A 25741-nucleotide genomic window follows, 5' to 3' on the forward strand; every position below is an offset into this window, starting at 1 on the left:
CGGTTTGGCTCAGTGGATAGAGTCTCGGCCTGCGGACTCAAGGGTCCCAGGTTAGATTCCGGTCAAGGGCATGTACCTTGGTTGTAGGCACATCCCCAGTAGGGAGTGTGTAGGAGGCAGCTGATTAATGTTTCTCTCTCGTTGATGTTTCTCTCTATCCCTCTCCCTTCCTCTCTGTAAAAAATCAATAAAATATATTAAAAAAGAAAAAGAAAAATGTGGAAGTGGTTAATATATATATGGCTAAATGACTGTCTAACCAACTGACTGTCTGACCGATAGCTATGATGCACAATGACCACCAGGGGCAGACGCTCTGACTAGTAGCTATGATGCACATGTGTTGACCACCAGGGAACAGACGCTCAATGCAGGAGCTGCTGAGCTGCAATGAACCACCCTCTCGCAATATGGGACCCCTTGGGGGATGTCAGAGAGCTGGTTTCAGCCCGATCCCCACAGGCCAGGCTGAGGGACCCCACCTGCTGGAGGGACCCTCACTCCACAGATGCCCTTCAAACCATGTGGCCACCTGGGGAGGGACCATGGGAGGTTGGCTCCAGGGCGTGTCCTGCCCATATCTCCCCATCCCGCTCTGCCGGCCACCTTTTAATTAATTTCCTTTTAGTGCACATGAATTCGTGCATTGGGGCACTCGTGTAATTATAAATGTTTATTGTGTTCCAACACAGTATAGAATTTTCATGGATTATGCTGGTATTTATGCAGTGAGTCCATGAAATAAACTGGGAGAATCGGGTGCAAATGTTCCAGTCATCTGCCTCTGACAACCTCCATGGAGTGGATCTTTTGTATGGGGGAGAGATATATAGATAGAAAACCAAAAGCGTGCACTTTCATGTGGAAAACCTTATTCTTAATTGAGTCAATTTCTTAAATACTACTATTAAGAATTTATGGAAATACCTTAATAGCTCAGCATTTCCCTCTGACTTTAATATATATTCATAGAAGAAATGGCTGAGCAGTCCATAATATCAATGCTTTTGTCTATTAAAACTAACTATGGAATAATATCAATCAAAGTACCAATCATAAATTGACTTACTTAAGAATAAAATGGAGGAATTTTAAGTGGCACTTAAAAATCACTATTACTTTAGAGGAATGGCCATTTAGAACATTAGCAAGCTGCTTTTGTATTCACAGACAATTTTCTGATTTTAGCTAGAATGCCTTTTGTAGTGGCTCCATTTCCTGAAGGATATATTATTTCTTCTATCAGTGCATGTACACCATATACCAGCACAAGCAAATGGGACTTTTTAACAGAACACTAGCACTATAGTTTCTTAAACAAATTTAAGAACCACCATAACTTATTAACATAGACACAAAATAATAATTAGAGCGACATCATAACATGGCTGAATTTATATAAAGGATCAGCCTGCTCAAGATTATCTTCCCTTCCTTTGACCATTGGCAATATTTCCTAATGCATTGTGGGGAATGACACATGTAGTCTTATAATTTTAATTTAGAAAGTTTTTGAGTTGGGCCTATATACCTTGTTCATTAACAGATTGTTTTTTTAAAAAGAAAAGAACCAAAAAAGAAGTGGGGGGAAGTCTGCTATATCCTACTCAAAAATCGAGTGGATGTGTCATTAAAATAAACTATATTACAGCTTTTAATGAAATATCTCGTCAATCTTTAATAAACACCTCTCAATTTCTGTGCCAGTTTCCATTCACTATTTCCATCTCCTGTTCTCACAAGGTTGTCTGTGTGCCAGTGCCACAATGTCATAATCAAGAATAGCTTAATTATGTCTCATTTTATAGTAGTTCATGGTCTAAAACATATATCTTTCCTTTTAAATTGGTTTGGCTGTTATTGACTCTTTGTAAGATCCTATAAATCTTAGAACTAGTAATTAAATCTATATGCATATTCAAAATGCTTTGTTATTTTGATTAGAATTGCATTGAATTAATTAACATGAAATGGCTTTTTAGGACATTATAAATTACTGAGTTTTCTATACATGAAAATGTCATGATCAATATACTTATATGGTTTTATATTATGTCAAGACTTTGTCAACTTCCTTTTATTAATGGCTAATTATTTTCATAATATGCATGCTTCCATTAAATTATTTAACATCTTAACCTCAATATCTGTCTATATCTTCATGAAGCCTATTATGGGTTGAATTCTGCCTTCCACAAGAGGCATATTGGTGTCTTCACACTCAGTACCTGTGAATGTGACCTTATTTGGAAATTGGGTCTTGGGAGATGTAATCAAGTTAAGGTGGGTATGGATGAACCCTAAATACAATGACTGGTGTCTTTATAAGAGAAAGGAGAGGGAGCTAGACACAAAGACATGTACAGAGGGAAGATGGCCATTTGAAGATAGAGGCAGAAAATGTCAAGCCAAGAAGGGCCAAGGGTTTCTGGCAACTACCAGAAGCTAGGAAGAGGCAAAGCAGGATCCTTCGCTAGAGCCTTTGAAGGGAGCATGGCCCTGTGACACCTTGGTTTCAGACATCTAGCCTCCAGAACTGTGAGACGATCGATGTACGTTGTTTAAAGCTACTCAGTGTGTGGTAGTTTGTTACAGCAGCTCTAGGAAATTGACACAGGGTCCTTGTGTTTTGCTGGTAGTCCTTAGATTTTTGTTATAAAAATGCTATCATCGATAGCAATCAATTTCACTTTGGTATTATTAATTCATTTGATCAAGTAAGTACATATTTGTGCATAACAAAAAATGAAAGAGCACTGGTAGTTATTGTGTGTCTAAGATCTTTGCTAAGTGTTCTATGTGGATTACTTAATTTACTTTCACAGCAATGTTATGAGGCATTAACTATTATAAAGCTGTTCTTTTAAATAGATGAAGTGAACAGGACAGATATTTTGTTTTTCCTCTTAAGCTGATAGAATAGTGGAGCCATGATCAAATCTTGGTTCTGACTAACATTAAAGTAAGAGTTTTTAAACAGAGAACAATGTGCCTTTTCTTCAAAGAAGAGATTCAAAGATCATTAGAAATTAAAGGGGGATTGTTGTTACCAGTGCTTAAAGGCTTAATGAACAATGTTTTATTTAAATAAATATTTTCTTACAACTCCAATATGTAAAAGAGGGTCCGAAGACTCTGAGCTCTGTTTGCTTGTTCTAATCACTCCCGGCCTGACACCAGCTCTGATACTCAAGGACCTATGAAAACTCAGGTGTCTGAAAAACACAGAATTAAAATTTACATCTTCATACTATGCAGCTGTAAAAAAGAAGGATCTCTTACCATTTGAGACAGCATGGAGAGACCTGGAGAGTATTATGCTAAGTGAAATAAGCCAGTCAGAGAAAGAAAATTATCACAAGATCTCACTTATGTGTGGAATCTAATGAACAAAATAAAGTGATGAACAAAATAGATCCAGAGATATAAAAGCATGGAACAGACTGACCAATTTCAGAGGGAATGTGGGGGTGGGGGTGGGTGGAGAGATTAACCAGGGAATTTATATGCGTACTAGAGGCCTGGTGCATGGATTCGTGCACCACTGGGGTCCCTCAGCCTGGTCAGCATCCTCTTGCAATCTGGAAACCCTGGGGGATGCCAGAGAGCTGGTTTCTGTTCGATCCCCACAAGCCAGGCTGAGGGTCCCCACCAGTGCACAAATCTGTGCACTGGGCCTCTAGTATGCATATAAGATCTTTGGTTAATCTCTTTCTACCTCCCCCCCTTCCCTCTGAGATTCATCAGTCTGTTCCCTGTTTCCATGACTGTGTGTTGAGCATCTGCCCCCTGGTGGTCAGTGAGCGTCATAGCTACCAATTGGAAGGTTGAATGATCAAATGGTCGCTTAAGCTTTTATATATATACTAGAGGCCCGGTGCACAAAAATTTGTGTACTCTGGCGGGAGGGGGGTCCCTCAGCCCGGCCTGTGCCCTCTCGCAGTCTGGAACCCCTCAGGAGATAACGACCTGCTGGCTTAGGCCTGCTCCCAGGTGGCAGAGGGCAGGCCCAATCCCTACGTGCAGCCCCTGGTCAGGCTCAGAGCAGGGCCGATTGGGGGGTTGGGGCACCATCCCCTGTCACACTCAAGGCAGGGTCGATGAGGAAGTTGCAGCGCCACCCCCTGTCATGCACAGAGCAGGGCCAATCAGGGGGTTGTGGCATTTCCCCCTGTCACGCACAGAGCAGGGCCCATCAGGGGGTTGGGGCGCCACCCTCTATCACCCACAGAGCAGGGCCAATCAGGGGTTTGGGGTGCCGCCACTCTCACACTCAGGGCAGGGCCGATGGGGAGGTTATGGCTCTACCCTGTCACACACAGAGCAGGGCCCGTGGGGGGGGGGGAGTTGGGGCACCGCACCCTGTCACACACAGAGCAGGGCCAATCAGGGGGTTGGGGCGCCGCACCCTGTCACACACAGAGCTGCAGGGCGATCAGGGGGTTTGGGCGCTGCCCCCTGTCACGCTGATCCCGGTGCCAGGAGGCCTCGTGGCTCCGCTGATCCCAGTGCTGGGAGGCATATTACTCTTTTACTATATACGGTAGAGGTCTGGTGCATAGGTTGGTGCCAGCTGGTTTGCCCTGAAAGGTGTCCTGGATCAGGGTGGGGGTCCCCACTGGGGTTCCTGGCCAGCCTGGGTGAGGGGGTGATGGCTGTTTGCAGCTGGTCACACACCCTTCAGGGTGGGGGTCCCCACTGGGGTGCCTGGCCAGTCTGGGTGAGGGGCTGAGGGCTGTTTTCAGGCTGGCAGGTGACTGAAGCTCCCAACCGCTCCTTTTTTTCTATTTTCTTTTTTTATTCTGGGCCAGCTTTAGCTTTGAGGCTTGGCTCCAGCTCTTAGGCCTCTGCTGCTGAAAGTAGGTTTCAGGCCTTTGCTTACAATGTTGCGATCCTGCTGGCTGAAGCCTGGCAGGTTTCTGGGGTTTTGTTTAGCTTCTATGTTTGTTACATAGTTGCTTGCAGCTCAGAGGCCTGCAGCAGCAGGCGGGGAACTTTGGAGTCCTCCATCACTGAAGCAAGCAAGCCTCATGTTAGTTTCAAGCTGCCTGGCTGCCGGCCACCATCTTGGCTGACAGTTAATTTGCATATTGCCCTGATTAGCCAATGGGAAGGGTAGCGGTCGTACTCCAATTACCATGTTTCTCTTTTATTAGATAGGACTAGTGTCCCCATGCATGAAATTCAAGCACAGAGAGGGTTCCCCCAGCCCAGCCTGCACCCTCTCCAATTGGGGACCCCTTAGGGGATGTCCGACTGCCGGTTTAGGGATTGGGCCTAAATCGACAGTCGGACATCCCTCTCGCAATCTGGGACTGCTGGCTCCTAACCGCTCACTTGCCTGCCTGCCTGATTGCCCCTAACCCCTCTACCTGCCTGCCTGATTGCCCCTAACTGCTCTCCCCTGATAGTCTGATCTCACCCCCAACTGCCCTCCCCTGCAGGTCTGATCTCGCCCCCAACTGCCCTACCCTGCCAGCCTGATCACCCCTAACTGCCTCTGCCTCAGTCTGCACCACCATGGCTTTGTCCAGAAGGAAGTCGGACATCTGGAAGATGACCAGTCGAACCGGTCTAATTAGCATATTACCCTTTTATTAGTATAGATAGATTATATAGGATAGGTTTGCTTAAATGGGGAGGGGGCCTCTTTCAACAGGAGGAGATGCTCTTGGCAGATAAAAATATATAATCCCTATATCTGGACTGATAGACAGCCGTATGCATTATACTGCCAAACTAGTCATTAAAAAATTGAACTGTTTTCTTACACCTTACACCAAACAGCTGTTGTCCTTAAAACCCTTTCTCAGCTCCAACCTTAGGTTCTGCCTTCGCAGTTCACCCAGATTAGGTTCTGATTGGTTGGTTTCTATGCCAGTCAGTGTCAAATGCTCCGCCTCCTAGGCAGCCATTGGCTCCTTGCAGTTCACCCAGTTTTGGTTCTGATTGGTTGATTTCTATGCCAGTCAGCATCTCTGGGCCTATCTCCAGGCCTGATTAGAGAGGCGAAGATGATCAGCAGCCCCCGTGGCTGCTGGTGAGGCCTGGAGAGAAAAAGAGGCAAGGGCTGATGAACAGCTGCCACAGAGGCTGCAGATCAGACCTGCTTCTGTCTCTGGGCCTCTCTCTGGGTCTGATCCACAGACCGCTCGGCAGTCAGTGCTGGACTGACTTCTGTGGCACTGACCCATCACTAACTGCCATGGGAGCTGTGCATCAGAACCTGCTTCTACCTTGCACTGACTGCAGGACTGACTTCTGGTTTTCGGTCATCCATTCAGTTGTTTTGGACATTATAGACCCTGGCTCTTTAGATAGATAGATATATAGATATAGATAGATATAGATATAGATATAGATATAGATATGCATAGTCCATGGACACAGACAATAATGTGGTGAAGGCCTGGGAGGATGCAAGGTGGAGGGGGACAATAGGGAAAGCATAGGGTGGACATCTGCAATACTCTCAATGATAAAGATAAATTTTAAAAAAGTAAAAAAAAAGACATCTTCATTTTACTAATAAGGAAATGAGACTGATAGTGACAAAGTGACCTACCCAAAATCATTGTATCAGATCATGACAGAACTGAGATCAGTGGAAGTCCTACTGAGAACGAGATCAGCTAAAACTTCTAAAGCAGAACTAATATGGACCATCTGGGCTTCATATTTTTATTCTCATAGATAAAATAGGAAACCCAGACATTACCAAGCAAACTATCCCACAGCTGCAAGCAGTACCATGCACAGCTGTGAGCAAATGCATCTGAAATAATACAGATGTTCCCCATTATAAATATTGCTGAGACATTAAATAAAGTTGAATTATAAAGGTAATAATTGACAGTGATAGAAAATGCATGTCTTAGCTATGAATAAAATGTTGTCTTCCGTGTATTATTATTAGACTTTGTAAAATACGGATTTTTTTGAGCCCAAGAAGGAACTAATAAATTTGAACCACTGCTGAAAATTTTATTTTACTATTTTTCCTTGTATCTGATCCTTTGAAAAAGACATTGATATTGATGAACATGAAGAAATGTCTCATTTTTTTTGTCTAAACTCCTAAATATATGGAGTTTTACTGTCTGGGTTGTGTAACAGACTAGTTTCCTAAGGTGCTTCAAGGCTTTTGAGCATCAGTTGGTTACATTTTGTGAAATTTCACATGATTGAAGTATGTTAGCTGGAATGAGCTAACCTTACCCTATGCTGCAAATGTGAAAATGTCAGAATGTTACTTGTCCTATTTTCTGGAAGTATGTTTTGGATGATAAATAGGCAGGAAAGGGTTAAAGACAGACCTTGAAGATTGTGGAATGCCGGGGTCCAGCCCCAGCGGGTCCAGGGGTCCCCAAAGGTGTGGACGGAGTCGGCGAAGAAGGAATGACATGGAGACAGTGTTCAGTTGATCAGCAGCCTAGCCAGGATCTCCAGCCAAGTTCTGGTCTCGATCTCCAGAGAGGTTCTGCTTAGGATCTCCAGCCAGGTTCTGTGTCCATGGTCTCTTGCTAGGTTTTCCAGCCAGGTTCTCCAGGTTCTCCAGCCAGGTTCTGTAGCCATGTTCCCTCGCTAGGTTCTCCAGCCAGGTTCTGTCCAGGTTCTCCAGCCAAGTTCAGTCACCAGGTTCTAGTCAGGTTCTCTTGCCAATTTCTGTAGTCAGGTTCAGTCCAGGATCTTTTGCCATGTTCTCTCCAGCGAAGTTCTTCTGTCTCTAGATTCCATGTAGGTTCTGTCTTCTTTCTGTCTCCTAAGTTCTGTGTCTTGCTGTCTTATTACATCTGTATTTATACCAGTTGATTCAATCCTATCAATCTCTATTACAAAGGTTAGGGTGTTTCTTATCTCCATTCCAGGGAGTAAAGATTCTGTAGCTTAAGCATGATTGTTCATAGTTAAAGTGATTAATTACCCGCCTGGCACTTAGTTGAGGGGTTTTATTCCCTCCCTAACTTCAGGGAAAAATTCCTACCTGGGGAAACAACCTTTCTAGGAGAGGCATCCCTTTCCTGACTTCAGGGAAAAATTCCTACCTGGGGAAACAACCTTTCTCGGAGAGGTGACCTTGGTTAAAACACACAGCGCTAAGGGGAGCAAACATATTAAGAACAGTATGCTATATATGCCAGGTCCCTTGAAACAGCAAGGATGGACCGGCTCCCGGCAAATTCCCCCTTTTTTATTTTTTAAAAGCAGGCATTAAAAAGAAAAAAAAAAAAACCCAAATGCTCTCTTGTATCTATTTTAAGAGTAGGATTGGCGCTTTCCGCTATTACCTGAGGCCTGATCTATCACCCCAGGGAGAGTTTGCCAATCCTGCACTTTCCCGGGGTGGAAAGGCTGCAGTGGGGTTAAGGATAAGGCTCCTTGGGCCTACCTTCTCCCATGCCATTACATTTACCTTTCCTTCCTCAGAAAAGCATGGACATATTTCTTGTATAAAACGTTCTGTCTGACTAGGAGTAACCTTAATTCCTCTGCTAGCAAGCATATGTGTTAAAAGATCAATACAGAGTCTTATTTCTTTAGACTCAGTATGGCACATCTTCTTAATGTAAAGATCAATACAGAGTCTTCTTTCTTTGGACTCAGTATGGCACATCTTCTCAATCTAAGTTCTGTACTATCCACCTTCTTACCCTATTTATCCTCTATAGGGGGGTCTGTAGCACCCTGGTGGAGTCCTATCCGTCCCGAGTGTGGGGGTTTTCAAGGAGGGGCTTACCTAGGGGAATCCTGTTCCAGGGGTTCCCAAAGGTGTGGACGGAGTCGGCGAAGACTATCCACCCTCTTCCTACGGTGGAGTCCTATCCATCCTGAGTGCGGGGGGACTTACCTAAGGGAACCCTGTTCGGGCGCCATATGCCGGGGTCCAACCCCAGCGGGTCCAGGGGTCCCCAAAGGTGTGGACGGAGTCGGCGAAGAAGGAGTGACACGGAGGCAGCGTTCAGTTGATCATCATAGCCAGGTTCTCTTGTCAGGGTCTCCTGCCAAGTTCTGGTCTGGATCTCCAGCGAAGTTCTGGCTCGGATCTCCAGCCAGGTTCTGTGTCCATGTTCTCTTGCTAGGTTCTCCAGCCAGGTTCTGTCCAGGTTCTCCAGCCAGGTTCAGTCACCAGGTTCTAGTCAGGTTCTCTTGCCAATTTCTGTAGTCAGGTTCAGTCCAGGATCTTTTGCCATATTCTCTCCAGCGAAGTTCTTCTGTCTGTAGGTTCTGTGTAGGTGCTGTCTTCTTTCTGTCTCCTAAGTTCTGTGTCTTGCTGTCTTATTACATCTGTATTTATACCAGTTGATTCAATCCTATCAATCTCTATTACAAAGGTTAGGGCGTTTCTTATCTCCATTCCAGGGAGTAAAGATTATGTAGCTTAAGCATGATTGTTCATAGTTAAAGTGATTAATTACCCGCCTGGCACTTAGTTGAGGGGTTTTATTCCCTCCCTAACTTCAGGGAAAAATTCCTACCTGGGGAAACAACCTTTCTAGGAGAGGCATCCCCTCCCTGACTTCAGGGAAAAATTCCTACCTGGGGAAACAACCTTTCTCGGAGAGGTGACCTTGGTTAAAACACACAGCGCTAAGGGGAGCAAACATATTAAGAACAGTATGCTATATATGCCAGGTCCCTTGAAACAGCAAGGATGGACCGGCTCCCGGCAAATTCCCCCTTTTTTATTTTTTAAAAGCAGGCATTAAAAAGAAAAACCCCAAATGCTCTCTTGTATCCATTTTAAGAGTAGGATTGACGCTTTCCGCTATTACCTGAGTCATGATCTATCACCCCAGGGAGAGCTTGCCAATCCTGCACTTTCCCAGGGTGGAAAGGCTGCAGTGGGGTTAAGGATAAGGCTCCTTGGGCCTACCTTCTCCCATGCCATTACATTTACCTTTCCTTCCTCAGAAAAGCATGGACATATTTCTTGTATAAAACGTTCTGTCTGACTGGGAGTAACCTTAATTCCTCTGCTAGCAAGCATATGTGTTAAAAGATCAATACAGAGTCTTATTTCTTTAGACTCAGTATGGCACATCTTCTTAATGTAAAGATCAATACAGAGTCTTCTTTCTTTGGACTCAGTATGGCACATCTTCTCAATCTGAGTTCTGTACTATCCACCTTCTTACCCTACTTATCCTCTGTAGGGGGGTCTGCAGTACCCTGGTGGAGTCCTATCCGTCCCGAGTGTGGGGTTTTCAATGGGGGTGGAGGGCTTACCTAGGGGAATCCTGTTCCAGGAGTTCCCAAAGGTGTGGACGGAGTCGGCGAAGACTATCCACCCTCTTCCTACGGTGGAGTCCTATCCGTCCCGAGTGTGGGGTGCTTACCTAGGGGTCCCTGTTCGGGCGCCATATGCCGGGGTCCAGCCCCAGCGGGTCCAGGGGTCCCCAAAGGTGTGGACGGAGTCGGCGAAGAAGGAATGACATGGAGACAGTGTTCAGTTGATCAGCAGCCTAGCCAGGATCTCCAGCCAAGTTCTGGTCTCGATCTCCAGAGAGGTTCTGCTTAGGATCTCCAGCCAGGTTCTGTGTCCATGGTCTCTTGCTAGGTTTTCCAGCCAGGTTCTCCAGGTTCTCCAGCCAGGTTCTGTAGCCATGTTCCCTCGCTAGGTTCTCCAGCCAGGTTCTGTCCAGGTTCTCCAGCCAAGTTCAGTCACCAGGTTCTAGTCAGGTTCTCTTGCCAATTTCTGTAGTCAGGTTCAGTCCAGGATCTTTTGCCATGTTCTCTCCAGCGAAGTTCTTCTGTCTCTAGATTCCGTGTAGGTTCTGTCTTCTTTCTGTCTCCTAAGTTCTGTGTCTTGCTGTCTTATTACATCTGTATTTATACCAGTTGATTCAATCCTATCAATCTCTATTACAAAGGTTAGGGTGTTTCTTATCTCCATTCCAGGGAGTAAAGATTCTGTAGCTTAAGCATGATTGTTCATAGTTAAAGTGATTAATTACCCGCCTGGCACTTAGTTGAGGGGTTTTATTCCCTCCCTAACTTCAGGGAAAAATTCCTACCTGGGGAAACAACCTTTCTAGGAGAGGCATCCCTTCCCTGACTTCAGGGAAAAATTCCTACCTGGGGAAACAACCTTTCTCGGAGAGGTGACCTTGGTTAAAACACACAGCGCTAAGGGGAGCAAACATATTAAGAACAGTATGCTATATATGCCAGGTCCCTTGAAACAGCAAGGATGGACCGGCTCCCGGCAGTGGAAGAAAACAAAATAATCAGGATATGTATATATAGAGAGTGTGTGTGTGTGCATATGTGTGTCTGTGTGTATTACCACCTTTAATGCTATCAGAATACCAAACAACCAGTCTGTATTATATATACATATAAATGTAATATATGCAAAATATTATATTTGATATACATAAACACATATTACCTTTAATGCTATCATTATATGAAAACAACCAGTGTGTAACTAACAACCAGTGATTGTCTTAGTGTCTAACTCACTGGTACATACAATGAGCATTTTCAAAATTTGCCTATACCTCCCCGAATTCCTCTACATGCAGGAGTCAAATAACTCTCTCAAATATAACCGAGAGGAAGGCTATTACACCCGCGTGTACTGATAGGATGTGCCTCAGGCTGTTGATGAGCCTGAAACAGCTTGATGTCATCTTGTGGAAAGCAGCGCCATTGTAGCAACTAGAGAGTTATTTTGATATTTGCTGCAAATTTCACCCATATTACTCTCATGCTTCTTCTCAGATCATAATTAGACAGTAAGTGTACTAAAAACAGCTTTCTTCTTTTCTTCAAAATCTAAATCTAAAGCTCCCAAGTTCATATCAACGTTTGAAATGTCCTGCTTTGAACTGGCATTGTCCTTTGTGAAGAAAACTTGAAGACACAATAGTGAAAAGATCCAAACAGCCAATATAGTAGGAAATATTGTCCAACTAATGATCATTAAGAAATGCAAATCAAACTTCCAATATGATAACACCCGGATGGTTAAAATGGAACAGAAAAAGTTGCCTGTGGTGAAGATGTGTAGTCAACACAATTTTCCTACATTCTTGTGGGTGCATAAATTATTTAAAAGACTTGGGAAAACAGCCAACATTTACTAAAGCCGAATTGCATACCTCATGATGTAGCACTTATATGCTATATGCCCAGGAGAAGTAGGTATATATGCTTAACAAAGGACATGAGGTAGCATGTTTATAGCGGTGCTATTTGTCATTGACTCAAAGTAGGAATTATCCCGGTTTCCAGTAAGAGAACAGTGGATAAATTGTGGTATATGACACAATGGAACATTATTCAGCAATGGGAATCAATGACCTATAACCACACACAAAAATACAGATGAATCTTACAAAATACTCTTGAGCCAGAGAAGCCAAATGCAAAAAAAAAAAAAAAAAAAAAAAGCCAAATGCATAATTTAATTTTAAAAAAACTAAATAAAAATCAGGTAAAAGCTATTTAATTTTTTAGAGGTCAGGATAATGGGAACTTTGGGGAGATCATAATGGCTGGAAGGGATCATTAAAGAAGCCTCAAGAGCCCTGATAATATTCTGTTTCTTAGTTTGAGTTCTGGTTACATAGGTGTATTAAATTCGGGAAAAGTTATCAAGCTGACACAATGTTTGCACTTTCATTTTGTATTATAACCCAATAAAATGTTAAAAAAGTATATATTGAAATACCTATAAGCAGACTTCTTTTGCTGCTCCTAACCCCAGCTCTTATATTCTGGGCTCACTTGTTGTCTATCCTCAGATTCTGCTGAATGTTTTTCACTTGAACAGGGGCTTGTTCCAGAATGTCAAGCATGTTGCCCAGAGCTCTCCCCATCCCCATGACATTTCTTTCTTTAGTTTTTTTTTTTTTTAACCTGGAGCTGCACATCACTCTAATGGCCTCCCCTCACTAGAGATGAACAGCTATCACCACAGACATAAAAACCCTCCAGTTGTGACATTTTCTGCTGGTCCTTTGTGGATATATGTACACTGAGGTCTGGACAGGGCATTCATGGGTTTTAACTGTCCCCTCAAGAGGTGATGATTTGTCCTATAAATTTCTCCCAGCAGGATACTAGTCCCTATTTCCCCATGAGTTTATTTTAATCCTATCTAGCCTACTTCTAGGGCATTCCTCCTGTTCCCCCCTCCATGCATTCAAGTACCCCATTTACATCTTAAACCCCTATAAGAAAATCTTCCCTAGAAAAGCTAGCTATTTATTAGTCTAAAAAGTTGTCTTATTAAGTTAGGTTTGGACTTCAAATTGTAAGTTAGATATAACTGGTTCCTAGGTTGTTATTTATAATTTGTGTGTTGCTATAACATTTAAAATGTAATGTTTTATATAAAGCATTTTGAGGCAATATCAAATGGTAAGAGTTTCTTTGATAGTATGAAACATTAATCTGAATGTGAATAAAGTTTCAAAATCATCGGTGCATTGCTCTAAGTTATCTTCTACAGTTCGCCATATTTCCCACTTAACAGGCACAATCAGCTCTCCATATTCGTGGGGTTCGCATCTGCAGATTCAACCAACTATGGATGAAAAATATTTGAAAAACAGGCTATTACCCTGTTGCTGATGTGCAGTGTAGTTATACAGACAATGGTTGTGTCGGTACTGAATGTGTACAGACTTTGCTTTCTTGTTATTAGTCCCTAAATAACATGTATAACAACTCTTTGCATTGCCTTAGGTATTATAAGTAATCTAGCAATGATATAAAATATACACAAGAATGTGGTTGTGTATATGCAAATACTATACCATCTATAATAATAAAAGCATAATATTCTAATTAGACCAGACAGCCAAATGACCTTCTGGATGTCCTTCCAATGAAGCTGCCATGGCAGGGGCCAAGGCAGAGGCAGTTAGGGGTGCTCAGGCAGGTATGCAAGCAGTTAGGGCTGATCAGGCAGGCAGGCGAGTGGTTAGAGGAGATAAGGCAGGCAGGCAGAGTGATTAGTTGCGATCAGACAGGCAGGCAAGCAGTTAGGAGCCAGCGGTCCCGAATTGCACGAGGGATGTCTAACTGCTGGATTGGGTCTAAGGGATCGCAGATTGCGAGAGAGTGCAGGCCAGGATGAGTGCACCCCACCCACCCCATGCACAAATTTTGTGCACTGGGCCTCTAGTTTTTATATAAGGGACTTGAGCATCCATGGACTTTGTTATCCACATGGGTTCTGAAAATTAATCCCATGAGGATACAAAGAGAAGACTGTACTGAATAGATGAGATGGATAGGTATGAGAATTGCTTTATTTTTTTTCTGGCTACTTATTTCAAATAGTATTAGATGTTAGTTTATTAGATGTTAGTTTATTAGATTTATTAGATGTTAGTTTCCATCCTACCATTGACATCTTAAGAAGACCCCATAACATGTTTACTTTTAAAACAATTTCATTTTCAGGAATTATAACTTAAGAGAATACTAAAATGAAGTTTTATTCTCACATTTATTTTCAACCATCTCCTTCTCAAAGTCACTAATCATCCAAGATATGCAAATTAAAACAACAATGAGGTACCACCTCACACCTGTCAGAATGGCTATCATCAACAAATTAACAAATGACAAGTGCTGGCAAGGATGTGGAGAAAAAGGAACCCCCATGCACTGCTGGTGGGAATGCAGACTGGTGAAGCCACTGTGGAAAACAGTATAGAGTTTCCCCAAAAAGTTAAAAATGAAACTCCCACTTGACCCAGTAATCCCACTTCTAGGAATATATCCCAAGAAACCAGAAACACCAATCAGAAAGGATATATGCACCCCTATGTTCATAGCAGCAAAATTTACTGTAGCTAAGATTTGGAAACAGCCTAAGTACCCATCACTAGATGAGTGGATTAAAAAACTGGTACATCTACACAATGGAATATTATGCTGCTATAAAAAAGAAGGCACTTTTACCATTTGCAACAGCATAGATGGAACTGGAGAGCATTATGCTAAGCAGAATAAGCCAGTCAGAGAAAGATAAATATCACATGATCTCACTCATATGTGGCATATAATGATCAACATAAACTGATGAACAAAAAGGATCCAGAGACAAGGTAGCACTGAACAGACCAGCTGACCTCAGAGAGAAGGTGGGAGGGGGGGGGGGCGTGTAGAGATCAACCAAAGGACTTATATGCATGCATATTAGCATAACCAATTGACACAGACACTGTGGTGGTGGGGGCCTATCCTTGAGGGTGGGAGTGGTGGCGGGGATGGTCAATCAGGGAAAAGGGGGACATATGTAATACTTTAGACCAGTGGTTGGCAAACTGCAGATCGCGAGCCACATGTGGCGCTTTAGCCCCTTTGAGTGTGGCCACGAAGTTTCAATCGCACTGTATGTGCGCGCCCACACTTGGTATTTTGTGGAAGAGCCACACTCAAGGGGCCGCAGTTTGTCGACCACTGCTTTAGACAATAAAAAAAGAATAAGGACAGTTATTTCTTTATCTATCTGGCACCTGGTGAAGTCCCTTTTCCCAAAGCAGGTGTTCTAATGCTTGTTCCTTTGCTTAGGATTATTCGTGCATTTTTTCAAAGACTATGTAAAGCCCCTTGAATTCCACTGCCCCCTAACAAGGTGATATGCTTTCTGGGTGATTTTACATTACAATAATTAACATCATCAATTATTCTATTGTGGAACCCCATATAGATTCTTTCTTCTGGGACACCTTTTGCAATAAGAGGCATTTCTTTTGGGCATGAATCTTTTAAAATACGTCAATTCTTGCTACCTTTGTGGTATCTCCTTAGCCTTAGGGAGCTGAGGTTCTCTTGCCAATCGCAGGAGTGCAGCTTGCCCCCATTGTTGTCCTCTGTGTGTGTGTGTGTGGGGGGGGGCGGGGGGATGGGACCAGGGGAGGAGGGCTGCTTAAGGCAGCCTCCTGTCCTCAAACTATTATAAAGTTGTTGCAGGTGGCTATGCCCCCCTTCCCAATGTGGTATATTGTAAAGCTCTCTCTGAAGTGTGCTCTTGACTCTGCTCTGTTGGCTGCCCTGGACAAGCTGAAGAGTTTGTCCAAGAGTCAGCATCATTTCAGGTCATAAAATATGAGCTTCCTTCTAGCAAAAATCTACAACCTCTGGAAGTGGTTGCTTCATGCCTTCTTGCCTTGTGTTAAGCTGGGGTAGGAGAGGATAGAATCCTTATTCCCTTCATTGTGGGGGTGAAGAGAAAATGTTGCCACATTCTCTACCCTTACCAATTCCTTTATAACAGCTCCCCCCACCAAGTCAATAAATTCTTACCATGCTTGATGTGAGTTGGAGAGTGGTGTTAGTTACTTAACCTGTTTACCTTATTCTTAGTTCTGCATTCTTTGTGTAGCTCTGCTATATTTACATTGTGTGCATATGTACTTCACTCACTCTATCTTTGAAAGTTGATGAAACTCTAAAAAAATGTCCCAAATTGACATGTTTTTACATATCTAATATTCTAATACATATTTAGACATATATTCCCACAAGTCTATAAACGACATTTATGATTCCATAGATGAATGCACTCTAATAGGATCATAATCCAAACTACAGATGTAATTTAAAATTTTTTACTGCAGTTACTAAAAATTTTAAAAGAAACACGTAAAATTAATAATACATGATATCTAAGCCTACATATTCAACATCTAATCATTTCAATATGTGATCAGCATAGAAATATCCATGAGACATACATGTTAAGAATATTATTTGATTAAATTTATTGGGATAACAATGGTTAATAAAATTATACAGTTTTCAGATATACAATTCTCCAATACATCATCTATTTATTGTATTGTGTGTTTAAACACACACCCCCCAAGTCAAGTCTCTTTCCATCACCATTGATAAATTCTTCTCTCTCCTCCCCCCTGTCTTTGAAGCATGATTGGTATTTTCCACTTACAGCACCTCTCATTTCTAAAAAGTGATATTTCAAGTGCACAGTAGCCACATTCACTAGTGAATACCCTGTTGGACAGAGCAGCCAGAGACTATTATCTCCTTAAAAAGAACATCTAGGTCTTAGTCACCTCCTTATACACGTGGCACAGGTAATGAAATTGCTCAATGTAGAATGAATAAATAAATATGTGAATTAATTTACAGCTGTCTATAAGAAAATCTAAACTATTTTTCATTATGAGGAAACTTACAAGAACCTTTCTTCCAATTGTCCTGATCACTTTCTAAGGTATATAAAAGTCCAATCACCATGTTGTACATCTGAAACTAATATCATACTGCATGTCAACTGTGATTGATGAATACAGTTTAAAAAAGAATCCTGTGGTTTCACCAATATGAAAAATAGAGAAATATTTATTTATTAAAATAGTTAAAATTAAGAGGAGGAAATAATATTGGATGGGAAATTATTGGATAAAATAACAAGGAGTTTGCGGTTCCTTAAAATCTGATTTTGAAGGAAGTTCCTTAAAAATATTTTTAAGAAAACCAAGTAGAGTACCCCAGTAGTTCCTTTAATATAGTTAAGCATGTTGGCGGTGGTCCTGGCCCCCAGATCCTGAGGCCACTAAGGCACCGTCCTCCACCTGTTGTCAGCTTATGCTCTAGGTCAGGTTTTTTGGAGGAAGAAAACACAATATTTTGAGTTAGTCATTTGGTCCACAGCCAACAATGAGAAGCACACCAGTGACATCTACAAAAGGGGCCTTTGGTAAGAAGAAGTGACAATGTGCTCTTCCCTCATTTCATTTGCTGTTCATTAGTGCAATCATTTCAGGACAGGAAACAATTATGAATTTTTCTGTTTCACTTAGTAGAATTTCTGAGTTACATAGAAATATGGCCAAGTTTTACTTCCAGGCAAATCTAGGCAGACATAATATTGACATGTTCTATTGGGATATAAATGTTTTTACTGCATTCAAGTGAAATTTGAACATATTCTATTGATATAAATCTGATAATTTTATAATAATATGTTATGACCATAATGGCTATAAGAACTATATTAAGGGAGTCCATTTTATTTTGTTTTATTCAGAATCAGAGAAAGTATATTTGTACAGAGAACATGAGATTTGGAGATTGGTTTTCCCAAATTCAGATCCTACTTGTATTATGCTGGGCAAGCTGCTCGAGGGTTCTGACATCCATTACATTAAAATAGCAAAAGTCTATTAGCAGATAGCAATAATTGGCTATTTCACCACTTCATTGTTTCCACAATGTCAGTCACAAATATGATGTCCATGTACTAACCCATGTCCTATTGTTTAAAAATATAAATTGTCGAATATCTTTGACAAAGATACAGAGATGGATAGGTGTGTGATTAGATGAAATAGAGGTTAGCTCTTATTTGAGGGATAGTAGAGATTGGGAAGTTTCCATGTGGAAGTGGCAGTTGAGCTGGTCTTTGAAGAATGTGTATAATGTGATAGTTAGAAGGGAGAAGTAACAAAGAAATGAAGCCATTAGTATGTTCTTACTGAAATTATTTGGATGCCACATTTAAAAACTTAAACATTTAACTGAACCTATTCATTTCTCCTTTTGGTCCTTATTATTCCTAACTCCTTTGTTAGTGATTTGTCAGTATCAATCTTGAACTAATAAACTGATGAAACAACTATTAGTCTGTTATTTTGTCTGGAAGATTGTTTTTGAGATGACAGCTGGAGGTGATAAAGTATTTGTTTGTTTATATTTACTTGATAAGGTCTTCATTATGTTATCCTAATATTTTTCTACCCTGTACACTTTGAATTTTTTAGACAATTAAGCAATGCATCTGAGCTGAATAGATGTTTGATGTTTAAGCAATTGTATAGAAAACTAATTATCAAGTAGACATTAAGATTGGAATAAAGACATGAGTGAAAAGCAAGTATATTTCTTCTAAATTAATGGTATAAACCAGTAGTCGGCAAACCGCAGCTCGCAAGCCACATGCGGCTCTTTGGCCCCTTGAGTGTGGCTCTTCCACAAAATACCGACTTCTGCGCACAGGCCATGAAGTTTCAATCACACTGTACATGCGCACCCACACGTGGTATTTTGTGGAAGAGCCACACTCAAGGGGCCAAAGAGCCACATGTGGCTCATGAGCCGTGGCTTGCCGACCACGGGTATAAACTACTGTGATTCTAGGCTTAAGGAAGTCTGATTCTAAATATATGGAATCTAAAGGGAAGAAAGTAATTTTAGGATGGGATTTCATTACCAGGGTTTGGATTATATTGTTGGACTATATTTGATACTTATAACATTTCAGCTCAATTCTATTTGCTTTTTTAAGTCATTTTTATAAGATTCAGGAGGAAGGATTTCAGTTATATTAGTACTTTTCTAAGCCAGTCAAATAAATCCTTGGTTAAATGAAAATAATGTAGTTATTTCCCTGAGTATTTACATATCATGTAATATACTATTAAACATCACAATGTCATATTTTTAGGACTGTGTTTTTGCTCTTCATTTCTGTTTCATAAATTAAGAATTGACATCCTATTAGAAAAGAAATATGGGGCTATCGATTAAGTCTTTAAACTCCTAGCCCACTTTATGGTTTTATCACATAATGCATGTTTATTTAAGCTGAAGAAAATAGAATGTTTGGGGTTAGAACATATAACTTGGCAGAAAGTATACAATGATGGAAGATTGTACTTATTTCATGAAAAATTGCACATAGTCCTATTCATCTCCTACATCCCCTCCCCCGTAAAGCAGTCATTTATAGTTCTGTAAAATACTTTAGATTGCAAGTTGCTCAGACCTGAAAATATTGTTGGAGGAAACAATCCTAAAGCCCCAAGCTAGTGCAGGATTAAGGTTCTTCAGAATGAAACAGGGTATGTAATATTTTTTTTGCGTTTGGAATTTTCCTGAATTACATTGGTATTAGGTAAAATAATAGAGTGCTTTTCTTTTTAAAATTTTAGTACTTCAAACATAGACTGAAAAACTTCAAACACCAAATGAAAGTTACATAATAAAGAATGACACTTATTTATTTTTGTAGCCCTGGGTTAAACCACCCGTTTTAAGACATCGGCACTGGTTATTTTCTAGCTAAAATATCCAAAAAGACAACTTTTGAACTGCTGTATTACTGTCATTCTTTATCCCAGGTTGCGTAATTTGTTACAACAGTTGCCATGCATTTCACACTTCTTGATTTGGAGCTAAAGACTGGGGCAAATCACAGCTCTTAAATGTTTTAAGTCAATCCTGAGCATAACAGTCTTTTCTGTATGCTTTAATATTCTCCATATAGCATTCATGTCAGGAAGTTGCTAGAAGAAAAATTAGACCAAAAAAATCTTCTCATTCCTGCAGGACTCAAAAAACTACAATTTGTCTTCTGTGTCAGTTATTTCCTACTTGTCTCTTTATCTGAAGTATGTCCTTTGAGCATGCCTGGCATATGAATTCTCTTGAAAAACACACCTTACTCTGGGATTTTATGCAAAACCTTCCAATAATTCCTTGCTGTTTAACTCACCATGTTTAAATGCTTGGCATGGAAGCCCTTTTACAGTTTATGCAACAAACACACCTTCATCTTTTAAAAATTATGTTTTCTAATTACATTTGACATGCAATATTATATTACTTGCAGGCATACAAGACATTGATTAGACAGTTATATGCCTTACAAAGGGATCACCCTGATAAGTCTAGTATCCATTTGACAGCACACTTATTGCAATATTATTGACTATATTTCCTATGTTTTACTTTATATCCCAGCGACTATTTTTATAGCTGACAATTTTTACCTCTTAATTTCTTTCACCTTTGTTCACCAATAACCCCGACCCCTCTTTCATCTAGCAACCATCAATTTGTTCTCTGTATCTATGAATTTGTTTCTGTTTTTTTGTTGTTGTTCATTCATTATGTTTTCAGATTCCACATAGAGTGAAATCAAATGGGTATTTGCATTTCTCTGACTTATTTTACTTAGCACAATACCCTCTAGGTCAGTGGTTCCCAACCTTCTGACCCTTTAAATACAGTTCCTCCTGTTGTGACCCAACCATAAAATTATTTTCATTGCCACTTAATAACTGTAATGTTGCTACTGTTATGAATCGTAATGTAAATATCTGATATGCAGGATTGTCTTAGGCGACCCCTGCGAAAGGGTTGTTTGACCGCCAAAGGGGTTGCGACCCACAGGTTGAGAACTGCTGCTCTAGTTCCATCCATATTGTCACAAATGTCATGATTTCATTCTTTTTTATGGCTGAGTAATATTCCCTTTTATATATGTACCACTTCATCTTTACACTTCTTTATCCATTTGTCAATCAATGGACACTTAGGTTGCTTCCACATCTTGTTTATTATAAATAACTAGAGGCCTGGTGCACAAAATTTGTGCACTCGGAGGGGGCAGTCCCTCAGCTCAGCCTGAATCCTCTTGCAGTCCAGGAGCCCTCAGGGAATGTCCCAAAGACAGCTTAGGCCCACTCCCTATGGAGAGCGGGCCTAAACTGTCAGTTGGACATCCTTAGCGCTCCTGCAGAGGCGGGAGAGGCTCCCGCCACCGCCACTGCACTCTCCAGCCATGAGCCCAGCTTCTGGCTGAGCAGCACTCCCCCTATGGGAGTGCACTGACCACCAGGGGCAGCTCCTGCATTGAGCATGGTGACTGGTCATTCCACCATTTAGTTAATTTGCATATTAGCCTTTTATGTCTGCGGGATCAGGCCGAAATCGGCTCTCCGACATCCGCTAAGGGGTCCTGGATTGCGAGAAGGTGCAGGCCAGGCCGAGGCACTCCACTGGTGCATGATCAGGGCCAGGGAGGGACATGGGAGGTTGGCAGTTTGGGAAGGATCGCAGGAAGGCTCCAGGGCATTTCCAATCCGTCTCGCTCGGTCCTGATCAGCCGGACCCAGCAACAAGCTAACCTACCAGTTGGAGCATCTGCTCCCTGGTGGTCAGTGCATGTCATAGCGACTGGTAGACCAGTTGACTGTCTGCCCCCTGGTGGTCAGTGCAAGCCATAGAGAGCAGTTGAGCGGCCTTAGCATATCATTACCATATTAGGCTTTGATTGGTTAAACAGATGACTGGACACTTAACATATTAGGCTTTTATTATATAGGATGCTGCAATGAACATACGGATGGCCAACAGACATATGAAAAGATGCTCAACATCTGTGATCATCAGGGAAATATCAATGCAAAAACCACAATGATATGTCATATCTCACAGGTCAGAATGGCTATTTTCAATCAATCCACAAACAAGCATTAGCAAGGGAAAAGGAAATCCTTATGCACAGTTAGTGGAATTGTCAATTGGTGCAGCTTATATATAAACTAGAGGCCCGGTGCACAAAAATTTGTGCACTGGCGGGGGGGCAGGGTGTCCCTCAGCCTGGCCTGTGCCCTCTCGCGGTCTGGGATCCCTCGGGAGATAACAACCTGCTGGCTTAGGCCCGCTCCCGGGTGGCAGAGGGAAGGCCCAATCCCTAGGTGCAGCCCCTGGTAGGGCAAAGAGCAGGGCTGACTGGGGAATTGGGGTGCTGCCCCCTGTTATGCACAGAGCAGGGCAGATCAGAAGGTTGCGATGCCACCCCCATCACGCTCAGGGTAGGGCTGATTGGGGGGTTTGGGTGCTGCCCCCTGTCACACTCAAGGCAGGGTCAATGGGGAGGTTGGGGCGCCACCCCCTGTCACGCACAGAGCAGGGCAGATCAGGGGGTTGTGGCGCCACCCCTGTCACATACAGAGATGGCCGATCAGGGCGTTGGGGCGCTGCCCCCTGTCACGAACAGAGCAGGGCTGATCAGGGGGTTGGGGAGCTCGCCCCTATCAGGCATAGAGAGGGCCGATCAGGGGGTTGGGGCGCCTTCCCCTGTCACGAACAGAGAAGGGTGGATAGGGAGGTTGTGGCCCCGCCCCCTGTCACACACAGAACCGCAGGGCGATCAGGGGGTTTGGGCGCTGCCCCCTGTCACGCTGCTCCAGGGGCCAGGAGGCCTTGCTGCTCCGCTGATCCCGGTGCTGGGAGGCATATTACCCTTTTACTATATAGGATAGATGCCTGGTGCATGGGTGGGGGCCGGCTGGTTTGCCCTGAAGAGTGTCCTGGATCAGGGTGGGGGTCCCCACTAGGGTGCCTGGCCAGTCTGGGTGAGGGGCTGAGGGCTGTTTTCAGGCTGGCAGGTGACTGAAGCTCCTCCCAACCTCTCCTTTTTTCCTTTTTTTATTTTAATTCTTGGACTTATTTACCTTCTATAGCTGTCACTGGAGCTGAGAGCTGGCTTTAGCTGTGAGACCTCGGCTGCTGAAAGCAGGTTTCTGGCTTTGTTTACCTTCTGTATTTGAAACTTTGTTGCGACTCCAGCTCTGAGATCCCGGCTGACTGGAAGCAGGTTTCTGGGGTTTTGTTTAGCTTCTATATGTGTAACAATGTTTCTTAGAGTTGCAGCTCAGAGCCCAGAAGCGGCAGGCGGAGAAGTTGGCTTCCTCTGTCACTGGAGCAAGCAAGCCTCCTGTTCCCATCAGTAGCCTGGCTGCTGGCCGCCATCTTGGTTGGCAGTTAATTTGCATATCGCTCTGATTAGCCAATGGGAAGGGTAGCGAAGTTACAGCTAATTACCATGGTTCTCTTTTATTATATAGGATAATGTGGAGTTTCCTCAAAAAATTAAACCTAAAACTACTATATGACCCAGAAATATCACTTCTGGGTATTGAACCAAAAGAATCCAAAACACTGATTTGAAAAGATATATACACCCCTATCTTCTTTATCAGACACATCTGATAAAGAACTATTATTCACAATATACAAAGACTTTTTAAAACTCAACAATAAAAAACAAGTAGCCTGACTAAAAATTGGGCAAAAGCCCTGAGAAAGACACCTAACCAAAGAAAATATACACATGACAAATTAGTCTACATAAAGATGTTTAATGTTATCTGTCATTAGGAGATTGAAAATTAAAACAATGAGGTGATACTACATACCTCTTAGAATAGCCAACATCTAAAACACTGCCATCACCAAATGCTGGCAAGAAAGTGGAGCAACAGGAACCCTGATTTATTGCTAATCCGAGTTAAAAATTTACTTTTACCCTGTGTGACAACAAGGATGGACCTGGAGGGCATTATGTTAAGAGAAATAAGCCAGTCAGAGAAAGGCAAGTACCATATGATTTCAACAATGTGTGGAATCTAATGAACAAAAATGAAGTTACAAGCACAATAGAGACAGACTCTAGGGAGCAGACTGACAGCTGTCATGGTTAGGGGGTGGACTGGTTGGGGGGGGGGTAGTAGAAGGATTGATCAAAAAGAAAAGAAAAAGGAAATAACTCATGGACACAGAAAACAGTGTGGTGATTGCCAGGGGGAAGGGAATGGGGGCAGTGGAGGGAGGCATGGGGGGGGGGTAAAAGGTGATGGATGGACACTTGACTTGGGGTGGTGAACACACAATACAGTATACAGATGTTGTGTTGTAGAATTGTGCACCTGAAACTGTTATAATTTTGTTAACCAGTGTCACTCCAATAATGTAATAAAATGAAAAGATTGACACTTTGGAGGACAGTTTGGCCATTTATTATAAATTTAAACATACTCTTACCATATGATACAGCCATCACGCTCCTTGGGTTTTATGCAAATAAAATGAAAGCTTATGTCCATGCCCAAAACTGCACATATAGGTTTATAGCAGCTTTATTTAGAATTGGCAAAACTTGGAAGCAACCAAAAAGCCCTTCAGTGGGCAAATGGATAAGCAAACTGCTGGTACATCCAGACAATGGGATATGAGACAGTATTCAAAAATATGAACTATCAAACCCTGGAAAGACATGGAGGAGCCTTCAGTGCATGCTGCTATGTGAATGAAGCCAACCTAAAAAGCTACAGACTGTAATGATTCCAAATGTATGACATCCTGAAAAAGATAAAACTATGAAGATGCTGAAATGATCAGTGCTTGCTCAGGGTTAGGGAGAGAAAGGAATGAATAAGAAGAACACTGAACATTTTTAAGTCAGTGAAACTATTCTGTTTGGTATTGGAGTGGTCCATACATGCGATTACAATGTTGGGGAAATGCATAGATTATCATCAAGGGTAAAGCTTAATGCAAACTCTGGGCTTTGAGTGAGAGTGCCATGTCAATGTAGTTTTATTTTTTTATCTTTTTTTCCTTAAAATAGATTTTGTTTTGTTCTGTTGTTTTTTGTTTTTTTTTTAATTCTTTATTGTTTAAAGCAGGGGTGGGAAAACTTTTTGACTCGAGGGCCACAATGGGTTCTTAAACTGGACCGGAGGGCCAGAACAAAAGCATGGATGGAGTGTTTGTGTGAACTGATATAAATTCAAAGTAAACATCATTACATAAAAGGGTATGGTCTTTTTTTTTTTTCAATATTTTTATTCATTTCAAATGGGCTGGATCCGGCCCACGGGCCATGGTTTGCCCACGGCTGGTTTAAAGTATTACATATAGTATCACATATGCCTTCTTTTTCCCCCATTGACCTCTCCCTGGCCACTGCCACACCTCAAGCATGCCCTCACCACCCTAGGGTCGGTGTCTGCATGCATACAAGTACCTTGGTTGATCTGTCATCACTCCCCTCCCCTGATTTCTCTCTGAAGTTTGACAGTCTGTCTCTGAAGTTTTCTTCTCTGTCTCTGGATCTATTTTTGTTCATCAGTTTATATTGTTCATTATATTACACAAATGAGTGAGATCATGTGAT

At 42.1% G+C, this 25741-nt stretch overlaps 1 protein-coding gene across 1 annotated transcript in view; it reads left to right on the forward strand.

Annotated features, from left to right (window-relative positions):
- Positions 1-24307, forward strand: part of LOC308516050 (uncharacterized protein) — a 256319-nt gene extending 232012 nt beyond the window's left edge. Inside the window, exons 5-6 of the mRNA XM_081086793.1 lie at positions 22103-22215; positions 23247-24307. Of these exons, the coding sequence (XP_080942919.1) occupies positions 22103-22115 (13 nt within the window). The 3' untranslated portion in view covers positions 22116-22215; positions 23247-24307. The remainder of the gene's footprint in view (positions 1-22102; positions 22216-23246) is intronic.
- The last annotated feature ends 1434 nt before the right edge of the window (positions 24308-25741 follow it).

This window comes from Myotis nattereri (genome assembly GCF_964212035.1).
Source record: "Myotis nattereri genome assembly, chromosome: 3".
Taxonomy (NCBI): domain Eukaryota; kingdom Metazoa; phylum Chordata; class Mammalia; order Chiroptera; family Vespertilionidae; genus Myotis; species Myotis nattereri.